The sequence below is a fragment of the Phoca vitulina genome, unplaced genomic scaffold, assembly GCF_004348235.1.
Source record: "Phoca vitulina isolate PV1807 unplaced genomic scaffold, GSC_HSeal_1.0 scaffold34, whole genome shotgun sequence".
Classification (NCBI taxonomy): domain Eukaryota; kingdom Metazoa; phylum Chordata; class Mammalia; order Carnivora; family Phocidae; genus Phoca; species Phoca vitulina.
In genome coordinates, this window is record NW_022589737.1 from 21,579,395 (window position 1) to 21,603,332 (window position 23,938).

General features: G+C 35.1%; 1 protein-coding gene across 2 annotated transcripts; it reads left to right on the top strand.

The window, feature by feature from the left end:
* The first annotated feature begins 1,028 nt into the window (after window positions 1-1,028).
* CHORDC1 (cysteine and histidine rich domain containing 1) lies at window positions 1,029-23,100 on the top strand. 2 transcript variants are annotated; one of them, XM_032426282.1, is made up of 11 exons: window positions 1,043-1,380; window positions 4,835-4,884; window positions 8,717-8,773; window positions 9,692-9,849; window positions 11,874-11,977; window positions 12,564-12,622; window positions 16,284-16,354; window positions 17,131-17,236; window positions 19,358-19,477; window positions 19,906-19,968; window positions 20,231-23,100. In XM_032426282.1, the coding sequence occupies exons 1-11, from the start codon at window positions 1,317-1,319 to the stop codon at window positions 20,375-20,377; spliced, it is 999 nt and encodes a 332-aa protein (XP_032282173.1). In that variant the 5' UTR covers window positions 1,043-1,316; the 3' UTR covers window positions 20,378-23,100. The 2 variants fall into 2 exon arrangements, with proteins under 2 accessions (XP_032282174.1, XP_032282173.1); XM_032426283.1 differs by lacking the exon at window positions 19,358-19,477 and having other exon boundaries at window positions 1,029-1,380.
* Window positions 23,101-23,938: the final 838 nt, after the last annotated feature.

Below are 23,938 nucleotides of genomic sequence, written 5' to 3' on the forward strand. Positions count from 1 at the left end.
ACGATTGAAGCTTACGTATAATAAAGTTGGTGAGATTAAAGGAAGAATGGTCATAGTGCTAATTTATTCAAAAGAATATTACTTCATTTATGATTATGAAACAAAAATACTCAGGTTAAGCGAGGAATAATATATTGCATATATCCATGTTGAGATTACTACATAAAACGGTAATACTTCTAGGTATAAAAAGAAGAAGGGAATATGGAAAAATGACAAGTCTTTTTTATTGGGGTGGGAAGATTTTGAGACCCTCTCTCACTGACAGACTTGGTATCACTAGAAACATTGTACAGCTTTTTACTTTAAGAACTACTGATAATTACTATTTTAAAACTGTCAGTATACCTGCTATTAAGAAGTGTTTGCTTTTATTTCAAATGTCCCGAGTTTGGGAAATACACAAGTTGCAGCTGGTATCCTTAGCGTGTGCTCGTTAGTGTATTACCACGCTGTTTATAATGCACTTGATGAAATGTGATTAGCGCTTCCAGGACTGAAGAATTAAGTACCGGCAAACCGATCAAACGGAGGCTATCATGAAACAGCACCAACTTACCCTCGGGTCTTAGAGCAACAATGACCATTTCTAGCACTATATTTCATCAATACTAAGGATACCCTGATTTTAAGTGCTTTGTATTTTCAAAGTGATTTGGCCTCAATCATTCAGTTATCACAATTGCTCCCGATGCCTACATTTCTCCAGCGCTCCAGAGATCAGGACCAACGGAGGCATAACCACCCAGGGAGATTTCGTCCCGTTCCTCAGCTCTACCGAGTGACCAAATTCTAGGCAGAGGATTCACAAATACGGTGCGGTTCTGCACCTCCTCTCGAGCAGCTAAGAGGCGAACTAAAACAATGCCCTGTTTATAGTTAAGTCTCAAAAGCAAGGCGAAGGCTGCAGTGCTGGGGCCCAGCCGGCAGGGCGGCCGCTTGGCTGCAAGAGCTACCCAGTGACGAATTCTGGACAGAGCACGTCAGTCCGTCGGATATGCCATGGCTTTCTGCTTTTAGGGCTTCTCCTCTTCAAATATCCCGCGCCACCGCCAAGCCTTGCCGCCAGCCTCAGGAGCCCGACCCACAGCTGCCCCGCCGCCGCCGGGCCTCCTGCCGCTCCCTCCGCCTCTTCCCATCTGCTCTGCGCCTGCGCGACCGGAAAATTCGCGAAGGTTCCTGAAGCTGAACCGGCCGTTTCCGGAAGCCGGCAGCCGCCTCAGCCGTCAGACCGGTGGTTGCGGCACTGGGGTTGTATGCGCAGCATCTAGCTCTTCGCTGGGTTTGGACCCGACCTTTAACGGTGGGGAAAGAAAATGGCCTTGCTGTGCTACAACCGGGGCTGCGGGCAGCGCTTCGATCCCGAGACCAACTCCGACGGTAAGAAAAACGCGCCGCCAGCCCTTCCTCCCCTTTCCACCTCAGCCGGGGGACGCCCTTGGGCCCAAGGGCGTCCCGGGGTCCGCCCGCGAGCCGTCGCCGCGCTGCCCCGGTCTGGGTCCCTCCGGGCCGCCCGAGCGCTCGGCAGAGGCGTCCCACCCTCTCCCCGCAGCCGCGCAGCCCCACGGACCCACGCTCCGGTCCCACGTGTTTCCCGGCCGTCCGCTCACTCGCCGATTCGCCTGGAATTCAGAACCTCTTTCTCCCTTCCCTGCCCCCCTCCGCTCCGTGTCTTTGGGGGAGCAAAAGTTAACCGGGTGCTACAGGGCTCGCTTAGCGGCGGGTGTGCGCGTGTCTGTGAGTGAGGCAGACGAAGACGATGGGAGGGTTGGGCAGCGGGCGAGTTATTTTAGCGTTTAAGTTCGGCTCGTTGAATTAGTAGAGAAGTTTATTTTTCTGAAAGTCTTGTTTTTCCGCGTGTTCAGTCCCCCAACTGTTACAAAGTTACTTTTTTTTTTTTTTTTTAAAGTGTCCTGGGTCAGGAAAATTGCTCTGTGTCTTTACACTAAGTTTTGATGTTATCTGGCGGGATGGATGGTGCATTTGTTACCCTTGTCTTACTTAGTAACGTTATTTGTTGCGTAGTTTTGCTGTGGTCCTCCCGTTTTAACAACGTGCCATCTTCAGGATAAAGTCATTGTTCCTACGTGTACAGTTAAGGATGTAAAGTGAAAGTGACTAGACTAAGTGAACAATCAATTTGAATTTTGAATGGTGAATGGGGTAAAGGGAGTTGGTTTCTTGAATATTGTGGGAAATGACACCACTTTGTCAAATTCAGCTAGCAATTAGTGTGTTTTCTATACGCCAGACATTGATCTATCACTTACTATCATCTATTTAATCTTCACAACACCTCTATGAAGTAGGTATTATTAGACGTATTTTATAGAGAAGCCGGGTTCAACATGGTAGCAGCATGGTTCCTGCATTGTGAAGGAAATTAAAATTTGTGCCTTTTAAAATCTTTTCCACCCCTGAGTTGTCTGAAGTACTTACTTAGTGCACAGGTATTGAATTGGTGACATAATTTAAAATGATAAGACTATTGGCAGGATTCAATGGATAAAGTAGAATCCAGTCTTTCAGTCTTTGTACAATATTCATGTTTCTGTCCTTGACATTTTTATGATATTAATATGAAGTTACTCAGAAAATTGTGAGATTTCAGTGGATGACAGAATCGAAGAAAAGAGGTTTTAAAGCCTTTGCTTTTGGTAACGTATGTAAAAAGTAAATTGCCTTAGTGTCTGCTATATTTTACTTGAATATTAAATAAAGGGAAAGACTGAGGCTTTGTTGCCTATGACAGTTAATGCCCCAAAGTAAATATGTTTGTTTATAGAATGTTCTGTACCAGCCTGAAATTATGAGGGAGATACAGCCAGTTTTTGGAAGTCAGCAGCGAGTGTGTGTGTGTGTGTGTGTGTGTGTGTGTGATGGTATAATGCCTAGGAAAGAGATGGGAGTGGGGGGAGTGGGAAAGTGAGAGGAGTAGACATTCAAGGATTGTGTTATCAGTACTAAATTCAGCAGGGAGCTTCAATAAGGTGGTAGAAAGTTTAGTTGCTTTAGCAAAATGGGGGTTAGAGACTTAACTCCAAGTAAGTTGTTTCAATGGTAAGTTAAGAAAATGGAGATAGGAAGTAGAAAATAAGAGCTAATAGGAAACTGTGAACTTGGTTAGGAGAAAGTTTTTTGGAATGGGAGAGGTTTGACCTTTGAATGGACAAAAATAAGCCTTCCTTCTAAGCTGATACCAGGTTTTAGTTTGAAACACAAGCTAACAATGTTTATGGAAGACACAGTTTGTATCTTTCACATATTAAATAGTTATTCTGGAAAAAACACCTCTTCAGTTTTTTATTTAATCCATATGTGTGTGTGTATATATATATATATATATATATATATACGTATATATATATAGTATATAGAAACTGAATCAGCTTCTAAGAGGCAGAGCCAGAATTTGAGCCAGGGTCACAACCCAGTATGACAAGCCCTTGGCTCTTAACTGCTACAACGTTACCCATAAAATACAACTTTGAGCTAAACTGGTAAACCTGAAAAAGGCTAGAGAGGAAAATAACCATCTGCTTGTTATTTACATTTGAAAGCAGTGATTTTCAAATTTTGTTGCTACTAGTTGTAGGGTTGAGACCTGACTCATTCCTACCGCCATTCTGCCCAAACTGACCATTATGATGATTATGCCTCTTAGTGTGTTATGCATTATGTATTTTATGCCTCTGACTATATGTAAGTTTGATGTTTGAAAATACTCTATTTGTTCTCTTTTTAATTCTGTTCTCAACTTCATAGCCCTCTGCATCTTCATTTCTACTTTGAATCTCCTTTTTCAGCCCTTAATTCCATTACTTCCCTGAATTAATAGCTTCTTCTTATTCCATGGGTTTACTTACTGTACCATGAAAATACCCGACACTTTCTTGCTCTATTAGCCTAACATAGTATCTGTGTAACACCTGGTTGCTAAGGAAACATACTAGCTATTAATATGGGGTAGGAAGATTTCTGTAAGAACCAGGAATTAATCATTTTAAGGCAACACCAGGAATCAGAGGTTGTGGCCAATTAAAAGCTAAACAGACAATAAAAGGTGGGGCAAAGTAGCCTTATAAGAAAATTGCACAGATGTGGAGCCGACCAGTTTTTTCTAAGCTCATGGTTGTGTCTAGTCAGAAAATAGTTTTTTATTATCTGATTTTTTAAAATGTAACACTTCATATTGCAAACTGTATTAAGCTCATTTTCATAAGAGTTAGTGAAAATTGATGGTGTAATGGGGAGTGGCAGAGAAATACAGAGTAACAATCAGTGGCAACCCTGAAAATAGACTGTAGAACTTAAACATCTATTTAATGAGGTTTGTATCTAGCTATTGACACCTGTCTAGGAAAGTTAAATTAGGAATTAGATATTAACATCAGTTTTTAATATTTTGAACCTGTCCTTCTAAAAAGTGTTCTTATGTGCATTGATCCACAGATTGCCCAAGAGATTCTCTAAAAAGATATTTTAGAAGTTTGATAGTATTTTTGTAAATAGAATTGGAAGGTGATAAAATCGTGGAACTTGAAGTTTTGGTACTAAACAAGTTTCACTACAAAGATTAAAGGAATAGAATACAATTTGTTATACTTGCAGTATTCTGTATTATTTTTATCTACAGCTATCATACTCTTGAATTAGAATTTTAACTATTGATATTGTAATGCAATACATCGGATGCTAGCATTTGTGAGTTTTTAAGGAAAAGCAGAGTATTACCTGCATTTGGAAAAGGGATTAAATGTTAACACCTGAAAAAAATGATTTTTTTTTCTTCATAATAAAGTGTATTTTTTCCCCTTTCTTTGTTTTTGACCAGATGCTTGCACATATCACCCAGGTGTTCCAGTCTTTCATGATGCCTTAAAGGTAAGAACTTGGTATATTTCAGTCTCTTCATATTTGTACATAAAATTTAGAGGTGTAATATTGAATCTTTATTTTCTCATCTTTTTTTCTCAGCCTGTGACTTTTTGCTTTCTTAATGACCACTTTGGGGTGCTTTAAGCAAGTACTCCATTAAAGGCAAAGACAGTGTAGATGGTGATCTTAAGGTCTTTCTCAGTTATAAAATTATGTTATTTCCATTCCAACTCCCATTTTCTGTACTCTTCATTTCTTTTTAATCTTGAGGGGAATTGAAAGCAGTGTATTGAATCTTAGTTTCTTAATCTATCAGGCAGCTACTGTATAATAAGAGCAGCTCTGAATTTTAGGAAAGATTGTTATAAACAGTAAAGAGTGCCAAACTGTTTGAGACACCACCTGTTTTCCACCTGTACTTCCTTGGTGTTCTGGAGAGTTAGAGAAATAATAAAATGTTGTTTGACCAGGTTTTTCTTGGTGTGTTTATTGATCTTTTACAATTTATGATAATATGGTAACATTTATCTCAAAAGATAATGTGTATCTCTTTTTCTTTTATTATGTTATGTTAATCACCATATAGTACATCATTAGTTTTTGATGTAGTGTTCCATGATTCATTGTGTATAACACCCAGTGCTCCATGCAGAACGTGCCCTCCTTAATTTCCATCACCGGGCTAACCCATCCCCCAACCCACTCCCCTCTAGAACCCTCAGTTTGTTTCTCTGAGTCCATCGTCTCTCATGGTTCATCTCCCCCTGCGATTTCCCCCCCTTCATTTTCCCTTCTGTCTCCTAATGTCCTCCATTCTATTCCTTATGTTCCACAAATAAGTGAAACCGTGTGATAATTGACTTTCTCTGCTTGACTTTCACTTAGCATAATCTCCTCCAGTCCCATCCATGTTGATGCAAAACTTGGGTATTCATCCTTTCTGATGGCTGAGTAATATTCCATTGTATATATGGACCACATCTTCTTTATCCATTCGTCTGTTCAAGGGCATCTCGGCTCTTTCCACAGTTTGGCTATTGTGGACATTGCTGCTATGAACACTGGGGTGCATATGGCCCTTCTTTTCACTACATCTGTATCTTTGGGGTAAATACCCAGTAGTGCAATTGCTGGGTCATAGGGTAGCTCTATTTTTAACTTTTTGAGGAACCACCACACTGTTTTCCAAAGTGGCTGTACCAACTTGCATTCCCACCAACAGTGTAAGAGGGTTCCCCTTTCTCCACAACTTCTCTAACATTTGTGGTTTCTTGCCTTGTCAATTTTTGCCATTCTGACTGGTGTAAGGTGGTATCTCATTGTGGTTTTGATTTGGATTTCCCTGATGGCTAATGATGATGAACATTTTTTCGTGTGTCTGTTAACCATTTGTATGTCTTCTTTGGAGAAGTGTCAGTTCATGTCTTCTGCCCATTTTTCGACTTGATTATTTGTTTAATGTGTATCTCAAAAGAAAATGTTGCAGTGTGGCTGCCATGGTTTTAGGTGTTGGTACTTTGTTTTTAGGAACATAAGCAGTCTTACATGTTTAAGTATTGTTGATGCCTTTTGAATTTCTAATTATACCTTCCAAGGAGTAGTTGTGGACCCTTTTTGGTATTTAACTGTTAGATGGCCAAGTGTTAATAAAGATGTGTAAGCAGATAACAAGTTTGTGTTAGTCTGGTTAGTTCTAAGTGAGGAAAACAGAACAACCATTTGATAGGGCAAGTTGAGAGATGACTCTTCTCACATCTTTTTAGCTGCTTTACAAACTTTGGGGGGTGGAAACTGTGGTTCCGTGGGTATATTTACTTTTGCAGAAGAGTGAGGGGATTTTATCTTTCCTGGATTGCCATTTATTCTGTTTATTTTTCTTACGTATGTTTTTCTTCTTCTTCTCCTATGATATATTTCTATCTCCTAACCATAGACGTATTTCACCTTTGTCTTTAGCTTCCTATTTTCTCTCATTTAGTTCATGCATTTCTGTCCTTAAACGTCATCTCTGTGCTAGTGGCCTCTGCAGAATATTTCCATTTTATTTGCGACTGCAAACCGGTTTTTAAAGTGAACTCGTGCTCCAAAAATAGCCTGCATTTCAACTTTGCTGCTGCTAGTAATGATACCACAAACTTTCTAGTCATTCAGTCCATTGCTTTTTTTTTTTTCTTTTTAATACCCAGCTGTTAATCACCCTGTTGAATTAATCTTAAGGATTTCACTTTGAAGTATTTTTGTTTCTCTTTTCCAATTCTGTTTATTATTGTCTCTATAAACATTTCTTGAAGACCTGTACTTTTTAAGACTATTGGGTTTCACACCACAAATATGTAGACAGACAAAATAGGTAAATCAGTGTAATGTCTACTGTTGCTGGTTTAATTGGCAAATAAGAAGTTAAACATTGCATATACGAAAGAAAGAACATTTTAATATTCAAATTAGAAGTGGCATAGACGGAGAAGAGAGACAATCCTTCTTAAGAAATGACAACCTTATACTCACATACTTAAATTTATCTTTCATTTTTTAAAAAGATTTTGAGAGAGAGAGAGAGAGAGACCCGCATGCATGCGCACAAGCGGGGGGGGGGGCGGAGGGGCAGAGGGACTCCCCATTGAGCAGGGAGCCTGATGTGGGACTAGATCCCAGGATCCTGGGATCATGACCTGAGCCAAAGACAGACACTTAACTGACCAAGCCACCTAGGTGCGCTTTCATTTTTTTATTTTACTGAGGACTGCCATAGATCCCAGATTGGCATTTGGGAACAACTAGTATGTATCATGTATGTATCCCAGTATCCCCAGAATATCTGCCGTAATTCTTTATATATGATTAAGACAATAAAGCTTTTTCTTGTACAGAGTAACTTTTCTGATGACTGTATTATCAATGCTAACTAATATTATATTTTAAGGTTATAGTAGGTTTTCATCTATACATCTCAATTCAGAATAAAAGAATTCAGTTTCAAAATAAAGGAAAATTTAAATTATAGCGTATTTAACATTTTCTTTAAAATAATTTTGTAAGAAAGTAGTGTGAAAACAATCACTACCAAATTCTTCATATAGTGTATTGAGAAAAGCAGTGAGGCCCAGATGGATATGTGCAAATCCTAGCCTTTAGTCTAATTTAGGACATCCCAAGTCTTGAAACTGCCGCATTTTTATTTTCTTATTCTTTATACTACACTGAAATTACAGATGACAGCTAAAAGACATTTTTTGGTAAGCCACTTGATATTTTGTTTAGAAATCACACACAGCATTGCAATTTCTATATTTTTATGCTTGTCGCTGAAAAGATCATTTAACCTTCAAAGATCTAACAGTCCTTAGGCTACTATGCTAATCAATCTATGTTGTTCTGAAAATAGAATGCTTATTGTTGGGGAACACCTACAGTGAGTTCTTTAGAAGCTGAATTATAATTAATGTCTCTGACTTACTGGATTTTTAAAGTAAAGCACTTCACTTACTCCCCAGATCCTTTAAAATATATGATATTTTTAGAAATTAGAAAATGTTTGTCTTCTAAAAATCAGGTACTAGTCTTGAAAAAATAAGCGATTTTTATTTCCCTATTTTAAGGTACTTCCTTTTGTGATCAGTCACAACACAAATCACCTTTAACATTGATTAATTAGCTTTTTTTTAAATCAAAAACTAAAGATCATTTCATTTGATTTGATGAATCATTTATAACACTTCACAACTGTGAAATCTATATATGTGCAAGTCACTGCCAGATTCAAGGATATATGCAAGTAGACTCTTAGTGGGCTGTGGTTCTATGCAAATTCAATTTTCAGTCTTTTTCTGTTTCATAGGGTTGGTCTTGCTGTAAGAGAAGAACGACCGATTTTTCTGATTTTTTAAGCATTGCAGTAAGTATTAATTTTTTTCCTAGGTTATCTCCTGAGAAAGTACAAATAATGGGAAGCTCCAGATTTGAGGAGTCTGATTTGGGACATCTGTTGAATGGTCTGTTAATTTGCACATGGAGCCTTTCTTTGCAAGTGGAGTTCACCTCTCTTGACAGCCTTTAATATAAGGAATTTATCCGTTTTAGAGATAAAAGTTTCACGATATTAATTAGCCACCTGTCAATACAGGTTTGTCCTTGATATGAGTAGTCTTTAAAGTACATCAAGAAGGAAGTGGTAGGTAGCTATTTAAGGCATTTATATAGTGAGGAACAATAGATATTTATCAAATCTAAGATACTACCAAGATGTACCATTTATTCTGTATACCCTTAAGAAAGAAAACAAAAGCTGTTAAGGAAATGACATGCCATTAAAATTACGATTTCAGAGATGTTACAATGCATGTTTGACTCACCTGCCAGATTTGACAAATACTCTTATTTTACTTAATCCTCTCAGAAAATATCTTAAGTGCCCTTACCTCCATTTTGAGGAAACTGAAGTTTAAAAAGATTCCCTTGCTCAAGGTCAAATAGCTAATAAGTAGAAGAAGTAGGGCTTAAATCAAGGTCCTTTTGTGTTAATAATTTGTAGACTTCCATGTGAGAGTTCCAGAATTTTACTGTAAAAAAAAGTTTATGCTGCGCTTATAGTATAAGCTGATATTTATGAAGTGTAATTCAAAGACTTCTTTTAAAATACATTAAGATATAAGAACTTATTTACAAATATTGCAAATTTAGAGTTCTGTTTTTAGTTTCTTAGAATAAGTCTGTGTGGAGAAAGCGAACAGTAGAATTTATTAATAAAGAAAACTAATTTTTCTATCATGGCATGTGAAACAGATGCTAGGGTAACTCTTACCTTTCCTAACAGGGCTGTACAAAAGGCAGGCATAATAGTGAGAAGCCACCTGAGCCGGTCAAACCTGAAGTCAAGACGACTGAGAAGAAAGAACTTTCTGAATTGAAACCCAAGTTTCAGGAGCACATCATTCAAGCCCCTAAACCAGTAGAAGCAATAAAAAGGCCAAGGTACACTTTATACAGTTGTATATTTTTGTCACAAGTGAATAATAGCATTTATTCTTGGTATTTTATGATTTTACATAATACCATTTATAGCTATTATGTAGGTCACCAACTTTTTATCTATTTGATTTTCTCTTAAGTATACATTCCATTTTTATTCTCCCTTCAACTTGAGGGCATGTACACAGTAAACTTCCATTGCATATTTGTTCATATATCATCATAATATGTCAAAAGCAGAAAAGCCTCCATCTGTCTTGTGACTTGACATGTCTTTTTCACTGTGGCATAGTGAAATTCTAGAAAGGAATTGTTGTCATAGAATCAGTTTGAGTTGAAAAAGAACTTTAGACACCTTCCTCTTCATTCCTCTGCTGTTTTCTTGAATATTTTCTAGGACATTCCTGACAGAAGGATATTTAGTTTCCTTTCAAATAATTCTAGTGAAGAGGAATTTACTTTTATTTTAAATTAGTCCATTTTATTGTTACTAAGTGTATATTGTTTTGCTCATATTGAGCCAAATTCTGTCTCCTTCATTTGCATATTTTGTCACTAGAACAAGCCTGGTCACTCCTTTTACTTTCAGATACCTGAAAACTGATAATTTTATTATTACTATTAAACTTTTTTATTTATTTGATTTAGATGGCAGATCTGTTAAAGTACTTCTAAAATACCTTTTGCTCATTATGCAGTAGAATTACCCAGATTCTTTGTACTTACCTTCTGGTCAACTAAACTCTGTTTTACATTCTCACACATGCATGTTGGCTGCCACTGTTAAACCAGGCCTCCTTCATTTTGCACTTGAGTATTGTTTTAGAACCAGGATATAAGACTTAGAAAACAGATGGTTTTTGGTCTCAAATATGGCCCAAGTTGGGTTTTTTTTTTTTTTTTTTTTTTTTAAGATTTTATTTATTCATTTGGGAGAGACAGAGAGAGCACAAGCAGGGGGAGAGGCAGAGGCAGAGGGAGAAGCAGGCTCCCTGCTGAGCTGGGAGTCCACTTGGGGCTCTGTCCCTGGACCCTGGGATCCTGATCTGAGCCAAAGGCAGATGCTTAACCATCTGAGCCACCCAGCTGCCCCCTGAGTTGATGTTATTCCCATAATGGACTTAATGGTTTTCATGACTTTTTCTCTTTATTGATCTTAAATAAATTTATAGCATATTGAATAATACTGAACCAATATAAGAAACCTGAGAGACTTTTTGACATTTGTTCATTTAACCAAACTACTTACACTGATTTTTATTCCATCTCCACCTTATTCATAATCATGAGAGACTTTATCAGATGCCTTGCTGGCTGATTTGCCAGTTACAAAAAAAAATTAAGAGGAAAAGACAACTTTGGCATGGCTCATTCTTAAGTATTACAATGGTGTCTACTGTAATTAGCAGTATGAGTTAATATTTACTTTAAATAATGGACTACTAATTGAGAGAAATTTAAGTACTTTTCCATAAATTCATTTGGTAGTATTGTAGAGATTATGGGAATATAGGTTTTTATATACTGTTGTTAATGCTTCCTACATCTTCCTACAATAGTTGTTTTCATTAAGGATGTGGAATGAATAATTTCTGTTTCTATTGTTGCATTTATTAATATGCTTAATACTTATTGAATGGCTTTAAATAAATTGTACGCAGTACACCCACGTGTACTAAGAATCTATAAAAAGCCAAATGCTTTGTGAATCAAGTTTTTCCTATTAAATAGTATTTTACAAATAACTGTAATATGTATCTATACTTTCAAGTTTTAACAGAAAAATTCTGATATTAAAATATTAAAACTCAGGCACCTGGATGGCTCACTCAGTTAAGCATCCGACTCTTGATTTTGGATTAGGTCACGATCTCAGGGTTGTGAGATCAAGCCCTGAGTCGGGCTCCACACTCAGCAGGGAGTTTGATTCTTAGTGTATTTATTTTTACTAAATATATATATATATATATATATATATTTTTTTTTTGGTATATCAATAATGGTAATAAAATTTAAAAATTCTCCAGCCCAGATGAACCAATGACAAAATTGGAATTAAAAATATCTGCTTCCCTAAAACAAGCACTTGATAAACTTAAACTGTCCTCGGGGAATGAAGAAAATAAGAAAGGTAAGATTTTATTTTGTATTTTTTTTTCTGTACAATTAACCAGTTATCTAAAAGAGACCACAGTATGGTTCACTGAATATAGATATGAACAGGTAGCACATTATAGTAAAGAATTTATTTTTGTTTTCTAAATACCAATAATACCACAAAATGAATTGGTGGTTTATTCCATAATGTCTTTGTTAAAATGTCTTTATTTTTAATGTTTCATTGTGCGTAATAGAAAATATACTCAGTATATTCTGACCTACACTCAATACCATGGAGGAAAGTAGTTACCCCTTTCATGATTTCTCTTTTATAGGGTTAAGATGTTGGATATTGTATTGCATTATAGAATAGAAATGTGTCATATACCATTTGGGGACATGGGGAAAACTTAATCACAATAATTCTTATCAGTTTTTTAAATATATTCCCTGAAAGGTCACGTAGAACACTTAATAACTTAAAATTGTTCTCAAATATCAGTGTTTTTTAGATTTAGTATTTTTTCAAATACTTGTTTTATGAAAGAGGTTATTTAAGAATGACACTAAAGTATTTATTTTAATGTTTCTAATTTGATTTTCTTTTCTTGTTTTAGAAGAGGACAGTGATGAAATTAAGATTGGGACCTCATGTAAAAATGGAGGGTGTTCAAAGGTATATACTGTAAAATTTGTGTTGTGTCATGGAAGTAGAATTGTAATTTTTGAAGAAGAGGGTGCAATTTACTGATTCAGTTCAACAAACATTTGGGTGCCTATTATGTGTTGGTCAGTGTGCTATGGACTAGGGCTGTGAACATGGATAAGAGACTCTGTCTCTGACGAACATCATATCTGACAGAATCATGGAATAAATAATTCTAATTCAGTCAGTATTTACTGAGCACTTACTGTATGCCAGACAGTGTTTGGGGGGCTGGAAACACAGTATCAAGTAAGCAAAAATTTCTGCTGTTGTGGAGCTGATAGTTTAATTTAGGGAGAAGGATAACACATAGGCAATTAAATACTATGAATTTAGGTAGATACGAAGAAAATGCAGTAAACAAGGAGATAAAGCTATTAAAAATAAGGCTGTCAGGAAAGCCCTTTGGGAAGTGACACTAAATCAGAAATCTAAATAATGTAGCAAGTGAGTTATGTAAACCTCCACGTTGATAGGGGAGCAGTATGTGTAGAGCCTTTCAAGCTTGGCTTTTCAAGAAATTATGAGAAAAGTCAGTGGGGCTTGGTCATGGGTGTGAAATATGAAAGGTAGGGGTAAGTGAGGTAGACAAGATTATGGTGGTCCTTACAGGGCACATTGAGGGGTTTGGGCTTTTTTTCGTATAATGGGAAGACATTCTCTGTTTTAAGGAGGGGTTATAAAAAGACCTCTTTGATAACCTGGCAAATATAATGGGGCACTGGGGATTTGGAGGAAGGAAAACCAGCTAGGATGCAATTGTGGAAGAGCAGGCAGTGGGATTGGAGCTTATTTTTTAGAAGTGGTTAAATACGGGATCTACGCGAACATCTGAGGATTTTTCCTACCCATCTGTGTGAAATTGCATGCCCTCCAGCATCTCCACTCCCAACTGTCCTTTTTTCTTCAGGACACTAAACCCCTTATAACATGCTACTTCTTTTGCATATGTATTTTGCTTATGATCTAATTTTCCCTTCCCTTCCTCCACTCATATGAGGTTTACAAGGACAGAATTTTTTTTGTTGTTGTTTGCTGTATCTTAAATGCTTAGAACAGTGCCTGCCTGGCTCCTGACAAATCATGCAGAATGAATACTATTTGGAAGTATTAGCAGAACTTGCTAATGAACTTTAAGTGGAGGGGACTTGGGGCTCCAGCAGCTAGGTGACTGGTGACACCATTAACCAAGAAGGAAAAAACAGGGTTTGGGGAACAAGGTTTGTAATTTTCCCTCATGTTAAGTTTGAGATCACCTTGCTTATTTAGGGATGGAAATGGAAATGGATTTACATGTATATAAGGTAGAAGTAGTAGATAGAAGAGAGTGACTGAGTACTGGGGTGGAGGTGCAGGAAGATCAGAGAGAGACAATTTCAGATGGATTTTGAAACATGAATGTCAATTCCGTAAATGGACAAAAAGGGAAAGGATTCCTCAAGCAGAGGTGATAGCCGTATACAGCAAACAAGAAACGGTTAATAATGTATAAAATTTGTTGGTGTGGAGATTAAAAGAGAGAAGTAGGGACCAGATCTTTAAAGGCTTTTATAGTGCTCAAAAGTTAGATCTCACATGATGTAGTTTAGAGAGGCCATTATTTGATCTTTTTCATTGAAATATAACATCAAAAAGTATACAGATGTAAGTAAATTTATAGCTCAAGGGATTTTCACAAAGCAGAGCCCTCCTTATACCTTCTCCCATTTATTATTTCCTCCCAAAAGTAACCATGTTTTTCTATCAAGATAGAGTAGTTTTGCCTATTTTTGAGCTTAATGTGAATAGAATCGTAGACCAGGTATTCTTGCACCTGTCTTCCTTGGCTTGAGGAAATGTGTGTTAGAGTTATCTTTGTTGCACATAGCCATAGTTTGTTCATTTTCATTGTTTTAAAATGTGCTGCTGTGTGAATGTTGCCAGTCAGCTTACCTTTTTATTATCCTCTAACTTTTTTTGTTTAATGCTACTATGAACATTTTTGTGCCTGACTTTTGGGACACGTGGATACATTTCTATTAGGTATATGACTAGAAATGGAATTGCCAGATCATTGTGTGTCTATGTCCAGCTTTAACAGATACTTCCTCATAGTTTTTGAAGATGGTTGTATTTGCACATCTGCCAGCGGTATATGAGGCTGATTCCATTTGTTCTGCACCTTGGTAACATTTTGTAATATCAGTCTTCTATATTTTAGCCATTCTGGTTAGTGTGTAGTGTTCCCATTGTGATTTTAATTTGCACATTCCTGATGATGAGGTTGAGTACTTTTCTGTATGTTTATTGGTCCCTTGGATATTCTCTTTTGTGAAATGTCCGAAATCTTTTACGTATTTTTCTTTCTATCAGTTGGCTTTTTCTTACTGATTTTAGGAATTCTTTTTATTTTTTAACCAGAGAGAGACACTATACATTTTCACTGTCTTAATAACGACTTGTGATAAACAGAGGCTGTTTAATTTTAATGAAACCCAGTTTGTCCATTTTGTTTGGCTACTGTTCTTCATATTCTTTTTAAGAAGTTTGCCTACTTGAAGGCCATGAATATTTTCTCATATGTAGAGGCATGTTTAAAATATACAAACCACCTGGAACTGATAACTGTGTAAGGTGTGAGGTAGATGTAATTAAAGAACTATTACAAGAGAGTGATAGATGTTTTAGTTAGAGAGTAGAGTACAGAAATGGAAGGTAGAGAAAAGAGAATCTGTTAGTATAGTCTTATTGTCTAAAATCTGCTAGTGATCATGAGGAAGGTGAGCAAATTAAACTGATATTTTCAAACTAAATTGACAGGATTTCATGATAGAAAACATGGATATGGTGCCATCAAATAAGGTAGGAAGAAGAGTAGGAGTTGAGGGGGCAATAGTGATAAAAAATCAGAATCTAACATAACTGATTTTTATGAGCTTATGGAATCTCTTTAGGAGATGTACACAGGCAGTACTTTGGATTTACCAAAAGTAAATACACAGAATTTTATTTTCTATACTTGTAGGTGGTTGCTATAAATACCAAAGTAAAAAATATACTACTGGCTGCATCTGTGTTTTATTAACATAACTTTTTGTGAATTCATCTGTAGAGCCTTCACCTACAGCAGCAATGGGGCCCGGATCTTCCAGACAAACCCTGGATATATTTATAGGTCTGCAGCTCATTTTACCCTTCCTAGGGATAAGAAGTCAACAGCACTGTAGAACTTCCAGAATTGCTTTATTAATTTGTAATACCCACACAGAGTTTCCTGTACACATAAATCATGCTGTAACTGTATTTCCATTGAGAATACTAATCCCTTGGTTTCAACATTGTCCTATAAATTTAAATACCTGAGTATGCTTGAATTGTGACCTCGTACCTGAAAGTCTGAAAGCATCTTAATAGATCCCATTGCCTACTTTTGTATTTGCCTTTTTCACAGGGAACTAAAACTTAAGCGTATCTAAAAAGGAATCATTTTTCATTCCTTATTGGAATGGCCTGGGGTGAATTTATGAATATTCTAGGTAATTGCTATTTCTTGAGCATTTTCATAGTTCTTAGAGGTCACCAGTTCTACAAATGTTTATGAAATATGACATTGAGATGTGAAGCTAATTTTTTCTTCTTTTTTCTCTTTTAGACATACCAGGGTCCACAGAGTCTAGAAGAAGTCTGTGTATATCATTCTGGAGTACCTATTTTTCATGAAGGGTAACTTATACATGACTAATTAAAACTTCATGGTAGAGGTTAGAAAAGTTAATATGCCTATAAACATTATTTGCCATGCAGCATTATTAGGTATTTTACTTACATTGTCATATAATCTTTAGAATAACCTAGAATATGGGCTTTGTCTTTTTACATATGAGAAAACTGAAACAGTTATTACAGTGGAGTGGCCATTGTGATTCAAACCTCATGTTTTTCCTTATTCCCTTATTTTTCAATGGGTGGTTACTCTTACTTAGTTTGAAGGACTGTTCTGTGCATTGCTGGACAGTTAGAATTTTTGGCCCTGGGGCACTAAGACACCAATATTGTGTCATCCAAGAAAATCCACACTTTCTGCAGCCCTCACTGAGATCTAGCCCCTCTTCCGTACTGTGCTGTGGTTTATAGAAATGCAGTACCATGTTAAAATCTTCCAGTCTGTATCACTTTTGGGGAGCTTTATGAGGAAACTGGAATTATTAGTGAAAATAGTGAAAATTATTAGTGAAAAAAACTATTAGTGAAAAGTGGATTTGGAATTTTGTGATGGTTTTAAGCATCTTTACTGAGGAGCTCCAGAATTGCTACAATAAATGCCATTCTGGTTTTAAAATGATTAGTCTTCTGAAAGTTTTAACTGTTTAGTAACTTAGACACTTTGTAGAATACTAACGTTGCACACATTTATCTTTTAAAATCACACTGTCACTGTACTTTTGGACTTAAGTGGTTGTAAGATTTTATTTCTGAAGTTTTTCTATGATAATTTAAAGGATGAAATACTGGAGCTGTTGTAGAAAAAAAACTTCTGATTTCAATACATTCTTAGCCCAAGAGGGCTGTACAACAGGGAAACACATGTGGACTAAAAAGGATGCTGTAAGTAACATTTTCATAATAACATATTGGGATATATTTATCTGTCATTTTTTTTTTTAAGATTTAAGATTATTCTGTCTTCAGAAACTTAAAAAAAAAAAAAGTTTTTCTGTCTCTCATACAGTAAAGGTTTGATGTGCCTAAAAATTAGAATTGAGTCAAGCTCCCAGAGCACTGTCTTTGATCCCAAGTAGCCATTGTGTATGATGATGCAAATATAGAGGCTTTTGTGAAATACTAAAGCCTCTGCCAAATTTGAAGCATGTGTTTCTGTAATTCCGTAGGCTCTTCCCACTTTTTGTTTTTTTAAAATCATTTTTCTACTCCTTCAATGTTATTAATCACTTAGACCTTGGATTCTCTTCTGGCCACTTAAAACTTCATGCAACCGGGGCGCCTGGGTGGCTCAGTCGGTTAAGCGACTGCCTTCGGCTCGGGTCATGGTCCTGGAGTCCTGGGATTGAGTCCCACATCGGGCTCCCTGCTCAGCGGGGAGTCTGCTTCTCCCTCTGACCCTCCTCCCTCTCATGCTCTCTGTCTCTCATTCTCTCTCTGGCAAATAAATAAATAAAATCTTAAAAAAAAAAAAAAAAAAAAAAACTTCATGCAACCATTTACAATGCAAAATCACTCCACCTAGCGGCCAAAGAGAAGGATGGCAAACTTGTTCCAATTGTCTTGAATGCCTCTGCTTGCTTCGGGGTAGTTTATCAAAACAAAAAAGCTTTGGTTCCAGCTTCACTGGATAGCTTTTTAAAAAGATATAGGCTATGCAAATAAGTGTCCAGAATCCCATTAAATTGTAAGAAGGCAAGCAATTTATTGCTCAGTAAGTGCATCTTAGCTATTGTAATGTATTTTATAATGTATTAGTTTTATGTGCTATATTGGCAATAACAACCCCACTAACAACAAACCTTTTCACTATATGTGTCTTTTAACTTATAAAATAATTGTAAATTTTCAGATTGCTTTAGGGATTCATTCTACATTTAAGTATTCTATAGTTTCTGATTTTTAACATAGTTTCTGATTTTTAGTAACATGCTTTGGTATTATAAATATGTCCTTCAAGTTATAATTCATCTGCCACAAAACTTGCACGAATGTTTTATTAACAAAAAGACTTAGTAAAGTCTCCCTGTATTTTCTCCAGGGACCAAAATTTTGGAAGTTTTAGCTTAAGAAAATAAAATGTTGTTTTCTATAATATGCAGAAGTTTTCAGAGTATAACCCTTGATGAAATAATGTTTTGTTATATTTTAATGCGTACACCTATCAAGTATTAAGTGTCTGAGCTAGTAGCTAAGGGCAAAAAATGTAAGTGATGTAAGTGATTTAAATTCTATTAGCATATTTATACCAAAATGTAAATACTGCATTTTCAACAGTAGTGTCGCACAGTTTCCTGCATTATGTAACTAAGTTGCTCTCGTAAATTTACAAAACAAATCAGAATTTGTCTCTTTTTTAAATAGTCCTTGATAAAGCAATGTTCTACTGGTAGGTAATAGTTATTTCTATAATAATAACCAAAACATTACTTCCACAAATTACCACTTTTTTCTTCATTTTACTTTTAGAGGAAAATAAACTATTCTCTAACAGATAGCAGATAGCTGTAAGTAGTCACTTAGTTCCAATTTGTAGAAATTGGAAATTTCAATTTGTAGTCAGATTCCAACTTACAGAAAATAAGTGGAAGATTTCTATGCATGAGGTTAAGATGTTTTCTGGATTATTTCACTAAGCAAATATTTTAGTCTTCATAGAACGTTTTTATGACTGTGCTTAGTGGATTTCAGAAATGTTAAAATAGGATAAAATTTAGTAGGAGTTCTTTCAGTGTATATTAATGCTATGGCCCTTAAAGAAAAAAATCAAATGGAAGAATAAGCGTGTTCTCCAGCCATAAGACTATAAAGGTTATCTTTATTGTGATACAGTTTATTGTTTAAACCTTCATTAGCTGGGAATTTTTGAAGTTGTTTGCCCTTAAAAACATTAAGGCCTCAGTTGCACACGGTAATTTTTTTTTTTTTTAATTATTTGGCTCAGATTCCTCTTTTTTTGAGAGGTTATGTGGCACTTGGTAAATTCATAAGGTTTTTCTTTCATAGGGGAAAAAAGTTGTTCCATGTAGACATGACTGGCATCAGACTGGGGGTGAGGTCACCATTTCAGTATATGCTAAAAATTCACTTCCAGAACTTAGCCAAGTAGAAGCAAATAGTACATTGGTAAGTACACTAAATATCTTTGAGAAAAAATTGTCTTCATACATTATTCTCTATATTAATGTATTATAAATACTGTGTTTGGGTCGATTTTAAGATTTTTTAATCTTTTCCATTTGGAAAAAATGCTTGAAATTACTGTCAGAAACTATTTTAAATGAAAATTTCTGCATAATAGAATTATTTCTGAAGCATTCTAGAGATACTATAGTAGCTTAGATTTATCAAATAATACAATACCTCGTTCTCAATATGAAATGGCAAGTTAAATTTTCTTTTCTGTTAATGGTTTCCTCAAAAAAAATACACAATATTGGAAGTTTGTTGAAATAGCTTAAATGATTTATATCAGTATCTTATTTTTATAATCATTGTTTTAAATCCTATTCCTTCAATTTGGATCTGATCAGTTAACTTTCTGTGTTTTTCAGTTAAATGTGCACATTGTATTTGAAGGAGAGAAGGAATTTCATCAAAATGTGAAATTATGGGGTGTAAGTATCAATGAATCCAGAATTTTTTCTAATACTTTTTTAAAAAACCCAATTTGTACAGTAAAAAGACCGTACTTTAGAAACCAATGATGCAAAGCAGGAATATAACTTACCATTAATTCTTTTAAAAACTTTAAATCTGGGTATAAAAATGGCCTTAGAAGCTCGGAGTTGTGGTTATGAGCATAGACAAGACCAATATTTTCCCCTAAGACTTAAAAAACAACATCAAGGCTTACCGTTATTCTCTGCTATGTTGCAGGTGATTGATGTAACAAGAAGTTATGTAACTATGACTGCAACAAAGATTGAGATCACCATGAGAAAAGCTGAAGCTATGCAATGGGCAAGCCTTGAACTGCCTGTTACCAAAAAGCAGGAAAAACAAAAAGAAGAAACAACAGAATGAGATGACAGGGAAAGAAAGTTATTGCCTATTTCAGAATTCTTACTATGTGGTAAAATGGTGGCTTGCTGCTGTCCTCTTTTGTTGTCGTTGTTGTTGTTGCTGTTGTTGAATCTGGCAGTTCAGGGTCAACGGTAGGTTCTTAAAAGCCAAAGTCAGTTTATCTTTTCGTGCCTCCCGTCTTCTTTTTGAGTTACCTAAGTTTGATTATTCATTTCTCCTCACTTGGCAGAACTGTAGTTATGTCCTATACTTGAAAAGCTAGAAAGTAGCTCATAAACAGTTACAGTATTTCTTGGTATAATACTATGTTTAGCAGAGAAGGGTAAAAAAACATTTGTTCACATCTCTTTTCTATTATCCCATAATTAGTAAAACAAGATGGAATGTCAGATTTTTAATTAGTGTTTTCATTAGTTTGTGTTCCTATAATACTTGAAAATCTTTAAGAAGGAGATGAAGCTCTGCATTGTTTTATCCTCGGGAAGGTTACTTTTTCTAGGAGGAATAATTCTGAGGTAGTGTAGTAGCTAGTTAAAGGGGAATATATGCATTGAATAACAAATTGGAATTTGTTTACAGCTAATTAAATTAAAACATATCAGCACCTATATTACTTGCCAAGTGCTATGATTTAAATGTATAGAAAACATTATAAATAAGAGTAGAGAGGTATCAATTTGGTTAAAATTTGCTGTTTTATTAAGACTAAGCAATAATGTTAAACATCTCTTTCCTGATTATTTTATAAGGTGTTTGTATGGTGTTATGACTAAATTGTACCTGATTCATAACCTACACCCTCTTAAAATCTTTAATTAGTTACATGTAAAGAGAAATTTATATATATGTTATAATTTTATATATATATATTATATATATATATAAATATCTGGCCTCCCTGATGGAAAACTGTATGTATAAAACCATAGATTTAAAGGCTTATGGAAATACATTACGGCATCAAAAAATGAAATATTTAAGCTTTGCTTTATGAGAAATATCTATTACATGTTAAATAAAATAGCTGAATTCTTTTGGAGTTTTGTTTTAGGCTTTCATGAACAGCTTGACAATTCTAGGTGATACAATGTTGATTATATATTATACTTCATTAGGTACAGGTATCAGAGACTTAGATTGTTTATGCTAATTGAACCCATTAAAGATAGTTTACTTTTTGAGGCAATGCAGAGCTTACCAAGAAAACTAAAATTAAGAAATGTTTTGAAGGCCGAAACTTTGGCAGGACTTAAGAAATTTGGGTATGAATTATGCTAATGTAGATTAAAATAATTATTTCCCAAGCCCCTTGAGTGTTTTTTTTATTCTTATAACGAAAATTTGCATAAGTACAGTTTTAGAAGTATAGGTTAATAAAGAGTATGTCTCACTCAACTATCCTTTTAGCAAATAACTACTAAAGGTAGTTAATTATTAAATGATTTAGCTCTGTTACAAATAAAGACATAAAAAATCTGGCAACTGGGCTTGCATGACACATGGTATTTTAATGACATGCCATGTAAACATTTTAGTACAATTGGGCCAAAATAGAGTATGTAAGTTTCTAGTACTTGGGGTTGTATTTAAATTTTTAAAAATTATCTTTCATAATTTAAAAACCTGGGTTCATTTGGAGACATAAAATCTTGTTTATTGTTTAGGGGAGAGGTTGATACTTGATTTGATTTGAAGTAATGATTAATACACCTTTTTTAATGTTTTCTTCTTGAGACTTTTTTTCCCCTGAGCAGTGTCTTAATGTGTTACATGCAGTTGAACTATTATTTAAAGCAAGTGGATTATTCACCTGAGAGTTAGTTACAAAGCACTGACTGTGTGTGTGTGTGTGTGCGCCTGTGTGAGAGATGTAGCTTATATAGTTACATTAGTGATTACATTAGTGACCATTCTGTTTCCTCTCTTACTCTTACGATCCTCTGATTTGTTGTCCAAATAAATATCTAAATATTTTTATCTTAGATTCGTACATAAAGGGACAGAGTTATTATTCAGTAGAATATGTGTTACTTTATCTGTCAAGAAAATTAAAAATGTTAAGTTTGTTTCTCTAGAAATATGCTTTGTCTTTCTCAGCATTCAAAGTACTTATAGCAAAGCAGTCAAAACTAAGTTTATTATACACTTGGTAACTAATCTGACAGCTTAAACTCAACATGGGAAATAGAAAATACTATCTTTTCTTGTTCAGTACGTTTGCTAGTATAAAGGTAGTAAGGTCCTAAGAGTTGAGCTTTTATTTTTTTTAACTTCTTGAGATAATTTTAGATTTATAAGAGTTGCAAAAAAAGTACTTAGAGAAGTCTTATTTTCTATAGTAATCTTCGCCTTGTATTAAAATCTTATGTCACCATAGAACACGTACAAAACTAAGAATTAGTACAGTAGGTACAATACTACTACCTAAAGCAGAACATTGATTTTGACCATCTTTTTTTAGTGGAACACTTGAAGGGTAGTTCTTAAAACCTACCCTAGTTTTCTTGTAATAATTTCAGACAGTAACTTGTAAACCATTAAAAATATAAATTGAAATCAGCCTACCTTAGAGAGCCATGTTTATATAGGTCAATGATGTAACTTCTTGTGATCATATACTGGCAAAGGACTAATGATCTATTTTACCATTTTATGCTAGAGATTTTAATTCTTATTAAGTGTAACTTGTTTGGTTTTCTTTAGACAATTCTTTAACCATTTAAGGGTGAAGAAAACCTTAAAGACTTGTTGAAAATATTTTAAGATGACTTTGGGGTATTGCTCTGCCACTCCTTGCTTTTTTCAAAAAAAAGTCAGCCATTCCCCAATCTGAAACTGCATGACACCCACAATAAATTTTTAAAAGCTCATTTATGAGTTCTGTTACCAGTTTTAAGGCATTTGATTATATATTCTTTTTTTTTTTTATAACTACCAGGTATTTGTAAGTTGTCAGAACATTAACAGGGTTTTGTTTGTTTTATTGCATATTAATTTTGATTAGGCATTCATATTTGGTATTGTTTTTATTCTTTTGCCTGTATCATAATTCTGTGGCCTCAGATCTGAAATGCAAGCTATAAGTCTAGCTTGTTTTTAGGTTTTGTTAATATTTCCTTTCATTTATTTAAATTGTTGAGTTGATAGGTAGTTGATTTTTTACCTGATTACTTCCTTCCTGCCTAAGTATCTTAGAACTTAAACTTACCTGGAGTTGTTGCATGACTTGCCTTTTTTATTTAGGTGTAGATGCATGGCGCTTTATACACGTAGTAGTATCTCTGAAGTACTGAGCTTGCAGTGTTTTTCTTCTGCATAGTTACTATTTGATTTTAAGTTTTTATATAGTTCTTAGTTTTGAAGAATTCCTTCAAGAACAGTTTCTCTAAAGGGCATGTTTTAATTAAATGTTAATTAATGACCTTTCTTAGTTTTCTAATTTAGTAGGCCACCTTTAATGTCCATTAAAGTGAAATAAAACTTCCAGCCTTAAACATTTTTTTTTTTCAAGATTTTTATTTATTTATTTGAGAGAGAAAGAGAGCACATGAGAGGGGGGAG

Coding starts and splice junctions, on each gene's coding strand:
- CHORDC1 (XM_032426282.1), top strand. CDS start 1,317: ATGGCCTTGCTGTGCTACAACCGGGGCTGCGGGCAGCGCTTCGATCCC. Junction 8,774..9,691: donor CTGATTTTTTAAGCATTGCA/GTAAGTATTAAT, acceptor CTTTCCTAACAG/GGCTGTACAAAAGGCAGGCA. Junction 9,850..11,873: donor GAAGCAATAAAAAGGCCAAG/GTACACTTTATA, acceptor AAAATTCTCCAG/CCCAGATGAACCAATGACAA.